This window comes from Pezoporus occidentalis, unplaced genomic scaffold, assembly GCF_034315485.1.
Source record: "Pezoporus occidentalis ecotype Australia unplaced genomic scaffold, CSIRO_AGI_Poc_V1 ctg94, whole genome shotgun sequence".
Taxonomy (NCBI): Eukaryota; Metazoa; Chordata; class Aves; order Psittaciformes; family Psittacidae; genus Pezoporus; species Pezoporus occidentalis.
The window spans coordinates 1,338,499-1,347,721 of record NW_026916304.1 but is presented as its reverse complement, the minus strand read 5'-3'; the positions used below and the strand labels follow the sequence as shown (position 1 = coordinate 1,347,721).

At 46.0% G+C, this 9,223-nt stretch overlaps 2 protein-coding genes across 4 annotated transcripts in view; one reads left to right on the top strand and one right to left on the bottom strand.

The window, feature by feature from the left end:
• The window catches only part of PLPPR4 (phospholipid phosphatase related 4), a 35,337-nt gene extending 32,490 nt beyond the window's left edge, over positions 1-2,847 (bottom strand). The window contains exon 1 of the mRNA XM_062606132.1: positions 2,693-2,847. Coding sequence (XP_062462116.1) covers positions 2,693-2,770 — 78 coding nt within the window. The 5' untranslated portion in view covers positions 2,771-2,847. The remainder of the gene's footprint in view (positions 1-2,692) is intronic.
• A 1,816-nt stretch (positions 2,848-4,663) lies between these two features.
• PLPPR5 (phospholipid phosphatase related 5) overlaps positions 4,664-9,223 on the top strand; it is a 112,254-nt gene continuing 107,694 nt past the window's right edge. Inside the window, exon 1 of one of the 3 annotated variants that reach the window (XM_062606187.1) lies at positions 4,664-4,872. The gene's annotated coding sequence lies outside the window, so the exon portion shown is untranslated. The remainder of the gene's footprint in view (positions 4,873-9,223) is intronic. The other 2 variants (XM_062606192.1, XM_062606190.1) reach the window with 2 other exon arrangements.

Below are 9,223 nucleotides of genomic sequence, written 5' to 3'. Positions count from 1 at the left end.
CCTACTATTGTTTTTCCACGTCTTCCCTGTCTAGAGAGAAAAAACAGCACTTTTAGGTGATGCAATTCCTAAACAATCTGCTCTTCCTTTGGCCTACACCTCCCATGTCTTGATGCAAAGTGGATGACAGCAAACCCCAGTTTTCTTGGTAAGCAACGTGCTATGGATATGGTATTTTTTCTGCAATTTAGGATGGGGAGGGACTGTCTGCTGGGAATGGGACAGGGAAAATTAAAGTAAATGAGTGGCAGAAATAAACAGGTTGGAATCCTGTTTCCCATCATCCATTCAACCACCATTCATGAAAGTAATAGCTTTAAAATTCAGAGAGCCTTAGTTAAATTGGATGAGTTTTGTTTTTAAATAGTTGGCTGTTGTTGAGTTGCATTAAGAACTTCCCTCCTGCTTACAAACAAAATCCATATCACATAATGATGCCAGTCAACCACACTGGGCAACTCCTCTATCCTTTATACTTGCAACCTTCTCATTGCAACTAAACTATATTGGATTAACTCCTCTTTATGAGGTACAACTCAATCTTTGGTTCTCCTTAAGCCAGGCACAATGGAAGAATCTAAACCATCAGGTCCTTTTTCGGTTGCTGTTGAAGTGCTGTGGCTGTGCTACAAAGCTCGAGAAAGGCATTCTCAGTAGTCTGAATAGAATTAGGGCACATGTGGGTAACTGCAGGGTGGGTGGACACAAGTAACACATGCTAAGGGTTTCTTTCTAAATACCATATGATTTGTTGTCAGTCTTTCCCTCAGGTGATTTCAGTGCTCAGCTAAAATATGGGAAATGGTTTCAAATCCTCCTGCTGGGTAATGGGAGAGCTGAGAGCTCACCAAAGGGATTCTTAATCAATGTTTAGGCTCTCGTGCATTGCAGTCAGTCTTTTCTCTTGATATTGCTTTTCCTTGTACTGAATATCTACAGGTTCATCAGGTCAAAGGGAGCCATAGATCTGTAGTTCAATAATGAGAACTCACTCATTAGGGCCCACACAGGCTCTAGGCTATGCTCCTGTGATTGAATAACATAGAAGTCCTAAAAGTTGCTTAGGAGACCATTCTGTTAAGAGAGCAGCTGGGTGGTGAAGACATCTTCACCTCCATTTAGATCTAGCTGTAAATGACCTGCTGAAGGTCTTAAATGTCCATGCCAGAAGGAGAGCTTGCCTGCTTCATATGGCAAGACAGAGCTCAGTCAAGGTTCTCCATTGCTTGCAGAATCCTTTGCCTTATTCCTTGTAACAGCTCCAGGGAGCTTCTAGAGGAGCTACAAGTAGGCAGTTAATATTACATCAGGCAACTTTTTTGAGCTCTGTACTTCATCCCATCTTGCCATAGGCCAAGGCACAGTTGTGCCCACCAAAAGGCACAGTTCTGTTGTGTCTTGCAGGATCTCTATATTGTCCATGAATTAAAGTTATCTGCTAGGTGAGGTCCAGCAATCTCCCTTCCTGGTTGGATTCCCAAAGCAACAAAGGGAGCACAGAGAGCGAGGAAACCCCTGTCTTCTTCTAGGGGCTTCTCCAAGCTTAACCTCTCTCTCCTATACAAAGCTAATGTAAGTGTATGGCACAGCAAGTGCCTCCATCAAAGGGCTTTTCAGGAGCAGGCCTAATTCCACAGGTGGGATGTGCCTGATGCTTCCATCTCACCAGCCTCTGCCAAGCTTTCAGGCTGGTGTGGCTTATTTTGGGTTAGCTCCTGACCACCTCCCAGTAGCCGGGGAGTGCAGGGAACAGGGACATTCTGTTATCACCTAAATCCCTTCTCAACCCAACCCCTTCTAGCTCCTAGAGAATCTCCAAAGCCCTGCAAGTGCACGTGAAAGAAAACACTTTTTGTTTTCTATTTTACCCAATGTTTATATGTTAATATTTCCTATGTTAAGAATTATGTGTATATTTATGCTTTTATTTAGTTACCATTGACTTTCGTCTTATTTTGCCATTAAGTTCTTCACATTATTTCCACAGTCTCTCTCCGATGTAAGTTACATGGTGCCTCAAAGAACCTTGGTCACCTCCCTGACACCCTTTGCTCAATCCATAAACCATTTTTACCTCCCTCTTACTGCTGTGCCATTAAACACATCCTCATCACACCAGTTCCCTTAAGCTTAACCTGTGTATGCTCCTGATCTTCCAGAAGCACCAAAGTAACTGCTTTCCAGGAAGCTAGATGTCTCCAAGTGACACACCAAGCAGCTAGTGCCTCTGCAACTCCACCTGCTCCCAGCCAAGCAGCCATAGCAGGGTTTGCCCTGTAAGATGTGCCGAGACCCGCATTCTGTTTCCAGACCAGGCATTTTTAGCTCTGTAGGAGGAAGCACGTAATCCAGGGGTCGGTAAAAGCATCACTGCTGATCACTGTGAGGACGTTTCCCAAGCATTCCCTCATGGATGTGATTTTTATTCTAGCCAAGCGGCGTTCGCCTAGCAGCCAGCCCTTCTTGAACATGTCCTCCTCCTGCAGGGTTCCTCTGCACACAACATGCTTTAGTTGCCCAAATCTTCCCTTTTCCGAGCAATTCCTAGCCAACAATTCCTCGTGACCAGGCTGCAAGAAGACGTTCATTACGCTGCCCCTTCTGGGGGGGCTCTAATTTCGGAACGGCAAAGCATCACGTAGGGATCTGCACCCCGCGGTGCGGCAGCATCCCCCGCGCCCGCGCCACTCACCTCCACGAAGTAGAAGCAGGGCAGGAGCGTGACGCTGTCCTTGGTCACTTTGCCCTTGGGCCGCTCCTTGGCGGACATGCTGCCGGCGCTGCGCCGCCCGCCGCAGCCGCGCTCCGCTCCGCTCCGCCCGCAGCCCTGTGCCCGGCTCCGCACCGGCTGTGAGCGCGTCCCCGCCGCCGAGCGAGCGCGGGGCTGACGTCAGGAGGCTGCGGGCTGCGGGGTCCCGGACGCTTTAACCGCTTCGCAGCCAGGATGCACTGGGGCACAGGGATGCGCTGGGACACGGGAATGTGCTGGGATATAGGGAAGCGCTGGGGCTCAGGGATGTGCTGGGATGCGGGGATGTGCTGGGACACGGGGATGCGCTGGCTGCAGTAGGCGGCTATGCAACCTGTGCCAGCGCCGCAGCACCCTCACAGGGAAGAGCTTCTGCCTTATCTCCATCCTGAACTTCCCCTGTTTCAGTTTGAACCCATCATCCCTTGTCCTGTCGCTACAGTCCCTGATGCAGAGTCCCTCTCCAGCATCCTTGTAGCCCCCCTTCAGACACTGGAAGCTGCTCTGAGATCTCCACGCAGCTTCTCTTCTCCAGGCTGAACAGCCCCAACTTTCTCAGCCTGTCTCCATATGGGGGCTGCTCCAGCCCCTGATCATCCTCATGGTCTCCTCTGGACTTGCTCCAACAGCTCCATGTCCTTCTCATCTCAAGGATGTAGCAGGTCTGCTTTGCACTAGTCTAAAAATGATAGTGATGGCCAAGTCTGGACATGGCTATGGTGCATTTCCCACCTTCTCTCTAGGCTTTCAACTTGTTCTCCGTTGGGACTCAGCTATAGGAGCCACTTTCTCAAATTAAGGAACCAAGATACAGCTAAGGTGCTACTCCATCATTTGTCCTTCGCTGTGCTGCCTGCAGTGCAGTCCTAGCTTCTGCCTTACCTGCCCAAGCTTCAGCGGGTAGCACCTGACATTCTCCATGCAGAGGGTCTGTATCTCACTTGATCTCCTGATATCCAGAGAGGGCTGCACTCATTTGGACCTTTTATCCTGACCTAACATAATGGAGTAAGAGTATTTCTTCTCTGCTCAAGACTGACATCTAGGTTCCTGTGTGTCCTCTTTAGAGCTCATGAATATTGATGGAAATGGGAAAAATCCTTTGCTGAGTGTAATGATAAAGCTTTTGGACTGATTATATATTAACATCTGGAAACACACAAGTCCCCTCAATGCTCTTGCATTCAGCTTTTGTGACAGTTATTAGAAACTATGAGAGTGATTCAAATTTACCTTGGGTTGCTCTAGAAGTATGAGCAGTCTTCAAATGGGTTCATCATACATTTATGTCCTTACGAAATTCCCTCAGCGTTGATATGACAGGGTGGAATGGGTTATGTGTAAATGAATGTATTGGGTTTGCATGGCAAGGATCGGGGGACACAGAGGTGGCTTCTGTTATAAGCTGAGGCTTCTTCTCTTTCCCATAGAGCCAATGCCAACTCCAAGATGGACCCGCCACTGACCAAGGCCCACTCCATCAGCAGTGGTGGCAGTGCCCCTGGGGTAATGGGCTGAAGAAGGGAGGAAAACCCAAACAGCAACTTCAGCTGGAGAAAGGAGTGAGAATATGTAAGAAACAGCCCTGCAGACACCAAGGTCAGTGCAGGAGGAGGCAGGAGGTCCTACAGGCACCGTAGCAGAAATTGCCCGGCAGTCCATGGAGATTAACAAGGGAGAAGTTGTGTACCTGCAGCCCATGGAAGTTAACAAGGGAGCACCTGCAGCCCATGGAGGTTAACAAGGGAGCAGATACCCACCTGCAGCCCATGGAGGACCCTATATACCACCTGGGGCAGTTAGATGTTTGCATTAAGCTGTTGTCCCATTGGAAGCTTGTGCTGGAGCAGGTTTGCTGGTGAGAGTTGGGAGTTGTGCTGGGGTAGCCTGTTCCTGAAGGGTTACCTCCTGCTGAAGGGAAGTACACTGAAGCAGTTCATGAAGAACTGCAGCACATGGGAAGGACTCATGGAAAAGTCCATGGAAGACTGTCTGCTATGGGAGGGACCGCACTGGAGATGGGAGGAGTGTAAGGAGTCCTCCCCCAGGGAGGAAGGAGCTGCAGAGACAACATGAGATGAACTGATGTCAACCCTCATTCCCTATCCCCCTGTGATGCTCAGGTAGGAGGGGGTGGGGAATTTGGGAGTGAAGTTAAGCCTGGAAAGAAGGGGGTGAGGAGATGTATTAAAAGATTTGGTTGTATTTCTCATTCTCTTGCTCTGATTTGACTGGTGATAAATTAATTTCCCTGGGTTGAATCTGTTTGCCTGTGACTAATTGTTGAATGATCTCTCTGTCCTTATCTCAGCCCATGAGCCTCTCCTTACATTTTCTCTCCCTTGTCCAGCTGAGGAGGAGGGGTCGTAGAACAGCTTTGGTGGGTGTCTGGCATCCAGCCTGGTCAGCCCACCGCAGTGAGTATCTCATCTGTCCCCATCCCCTACAGGGAAATATGTTGGTGATAAAAAAACTCAGGAAATGCCTCCCATTCTTTTTAGTCAAGAGTCTTAGGAGGCAGTGTGGTGCATGATGCACGATTTATGTGTTTAGGGCCAGGCAACCTGCTCTAGTGTGAGGTGTCCCTGCCCATGGCAGGGGTTTGGAACTGGATGAGCTTAAGGTCCTTTCCAACCCAAACTAGTCTGTGATTATCTATGTGCAGGACAGTCATGTACAAGATCTGCACTCATGCTGACAGCTCTTATTTTACCCACTTTCAAGCAATCTCTGTAACAGGAAAATGTCATGGAAACATGTTAGCACAAAGCATAAATCCTTTTGGTTATGCTTTCCTTCAGCCAAACCCATCGAGTTTGTGGAAAAATGTAAAGAACTTGGGGAACTAGAAGCTAAAATCCATAGATCTGGAGCACAGGCCTCTTATGACCCATCAGGAATGGGATTTTAAGAAGAGAGATTGGTTCTTCAACAAAACCAAACTGTGGCCATTTGGTGGGTGCCCCTGGTGATTCCAAGTGGATTGTCAAGCTGAGTGCTTAAAACAAAGCTTTGGCCCCCCCCAAAGAAGTACTATCAGAGGAGCTTCTCTAGGTGAAGATCACCCCTTCTTTGCACTTGTCAGGCAGACAGCAGCTTCCACAGCTACTAGAAACATGGTTTGCCATCACTTTCAGCACAGCCCAGTGTGTTGGCAGAGCTGCAATGCATAAAACATGACTGCAGGTCCTTAGCTCTTTACCCAGGTGCTCTCTTCCCCCTGTGGCAAAGTCTGCCTGTATTCCCAGGCTTTGGCAAATGCTGGGCACAAGCAGTGACTGTGGTTTCACTGTGCCATGGGAACAGAAAGCACACTGCATAAGCAGGGCTGTGTCACTGAATAACCCCCCTTGCAAAAGCAGGGTGGAATCATTTGAGGAAGAACTGGAATTGGCTGAGAGCTGGTGGGTCTGTGGCTGGTCAGAGAGTGGCACTGGGGTTGTAGCAAGCAGAGGCTGCAGCAGCAGCTGCAGTGGCTATTACTGTTGTTTAATAGCATAAGAAAATTCCCTTTCCCCTGGTCGCCACCATTTCCTTCCACAAGTGCCATTTCTGGGAATGTACATGGATGAGAGTTAGTTCTTTCTTATTATATAGATGGATGGTTTGGGTTCATTTTGCCCACTGAGCATGGAATAAATGATGTGAACTCAGCATATTGAAACAGTAATACTCTTCTGGAGAAAGAGTGGCATATGGGCACTGGGTTCTGCTGTGTGGAACTGACAGATGATTTTTGTTCCGCTTTGCTTGCCATATCAGAATGTAGAAATGTGGCTCTGTGTGGTGTGTGTGTGTATGTGTATATATATATAATTATTCTTTTTTTCCCCACTCCCTCAGGAAAATAGCTGGCTGGGGGAATTTGGATTTTTTTCCTTTTCCATGTTTCCAGTGCAAGTTTTCCTCTTTGACCCATCTGTAGCTCCCGTGTGAGCCGCACAGAGCACGCTTGGATAGATGGCATGTGACAGCACTGGGAGATTCCTAGTAGAACAAGCTCCAAACATACAACAGAGATCCACAGTGCAAATGGGAGGGCTCAATTCTGCTGGGAAGTTGTAATTGCATCGAGCAATTGTTTCCTCACTATGCCTAATCTCCTGTTGCTGTAAAGCTGTGTCTTCTAATGTCTTTGGCTACTAGATATAGGTCACTGCTTTAAAGTAGCAGATGAGTGACTGATTCCTGGCTTTTCTGCTGCCTTTTACACTGCAGTGTTTGGTCTAGAAAATGAATTTTGCATGAGTCATGCTAGGATCATTCTTCTGAATCTGTGGCTTTAAATACTACTTAGGAACACATCTACACAGTGTGTTTCACCCACAAGTGCCTGTGCTTTCTGGCTTAGGGCAAGTTTTGGGTCGCAAGCTATGTGGCTCCATAGTGCTGGACTGTGGTTTGTATGAACTGCTTCCTCTTAAGTCAGCATCAGGCTGAATGGCTACATGGTGCTTTAATGAAGCTGCCTTGTGGCTGGCTAATGTAGAATGTGGGAAAAGGAGACTGTTGTGTACTATGCCCACTATGCTTTTATTTTGATGCTAATAATGGTTACCTGGATACATCTGCATTTAAGATTTTAGTCACAGGCATGAAACCAGCAGAATCCCAGACTGTTTCTACAATGCTGGTGCTTATCAACGGTTTAAAGAACCAGTGGCTCTTTTAAAGCAGCTTTGTGGAGATATCAATAAGGCGCAAATCTGGATTTTTATGTGGTTAAATGTCACAGAGGTTTTGCTTGAATCTGAAGAACAGAGATTTGCTTGAATCTAGGCCAGCTGCTCATCACCAGCTAATTAAACATCAGCCTCTTGGTGCCTGAGCCGAGGCAGAGGTCGAGTGACAAACTGCATCATGCAATTACCAGTAGTACCCATTTGACTCAATGGGAATGCAGAGTTCCCAGCAGGAATCCTGTTTGCCCTGCAGTCTGTATGAAATACCATGTCAGAAAGGGGCTGATGTACATATCTGACATTTTGAGCACTCCTGCTGCAATAGCCTGTTGATATTAATCCATCCTTATCTAACCAGTGCATGTATTTGCTTCTGAACTTAGTTTTGCCGTTTCCAAGTCTGATGTCATGCTTTTTCCTTCTCATTTTTTTAACTTAAAGTTAACATGCATGAGCCCAACGTGGTTCCATACCTCTTAATGGAAAATACGTACTTCAAATCCTGTGAACAAGACTTTATAGCTTTCAGAGGGGAAGTTAGCAAGTGAATAGCAAAAACACAAGGTGGTGACTTACAGGAAATAGCAGGTAAAATGCTTAAAATACAGAAATATGTATTTTGCGGAGTGTTCTGAGGTGTTTCAAATTCACAATAGACCAAAATGTGTTGGATTTGCAATATTGAAGTCCGATGTTAACTTTCCTACAAGGATAACAATTCTTCTGGAAGTCTATGATCCCAGTGCTAAGGGTGCAAATGAGATGACCTCAGGACACAAGAAAACTTCTGTCCCCCACCATTTTATGCTCATTTTCACTGTTAGTTACTAAAACCAAGGCATAAGAACCTACCCTATGTGTACCTATGCACATAAATATGTTTTTAGTACCTGGGTGATTATTCCTTGGTATAAATAAAGATATAACTGTACAGTTTGCAACATCATGAGTGAGAATAGCTGAGTATTTAGCACTTGATTTTAAAAGATGATGCTTAGCAATAGTGCCTTAATAGAGGTGAGCCCATCAGGCAGGCTGCTTTGACATCCCTCATTCTCTGGACAGCTCAGAATCTGGCAGAATAGCTTAAAATGTTTCTACAACCTCAGAGAAAGATCTTCTGTGACTCGAACATGTGAAGGTGGCTCAGCAGAGGCTCTCCAGTCAGCCTTGGTATCCTATGCTTTGGTATCCAAATTATCCTATTATTTGGATAATTGCATCCAAATGGGAACAGACAAGAAAGCGGGAAGCCTTAACTCTGCTCCTGGCAAACTCTGTATCTAGAATGGAAATTAAACTGAACATAGATGTATACAATCAAGAGGCAAAAAAGTGACTTCATCCAACCACTTGTAAATCCATGAAAAGCAAGGCAATCTTCCCTTGAAATACTGCTTTAAAAAGCCCACAGCATTTCTCATACTAGCTTCTCAAATGAATATGAAGTTTAATGAGATACCAGGAACTGTTTAAAATCTCCTTTTCCTCACTGTGGACAGATGAATGTCACCTTACCTGGTTTTCAGCTGTACCCCTGAATCATGCTGGAACAGAGTTATTGATAGTTTTAATCTAACTCGAGTTAAAAAGCACACTGTTGGATTTGGAAGAAGCAAAAGCCTTACAGGAATGTTCTTAATTCCAAATTAACACAAACATACAATAGTGCAGTTTCCTTCATCTTTCCCAAGAGTCCATTTATGCTGATTGAGGGATTTATTTGTTTGGGATTTAAAAGACTTTGAAAACAGCACATTAACATAAGCACTTATTTGGTAGAGTGTGGTTT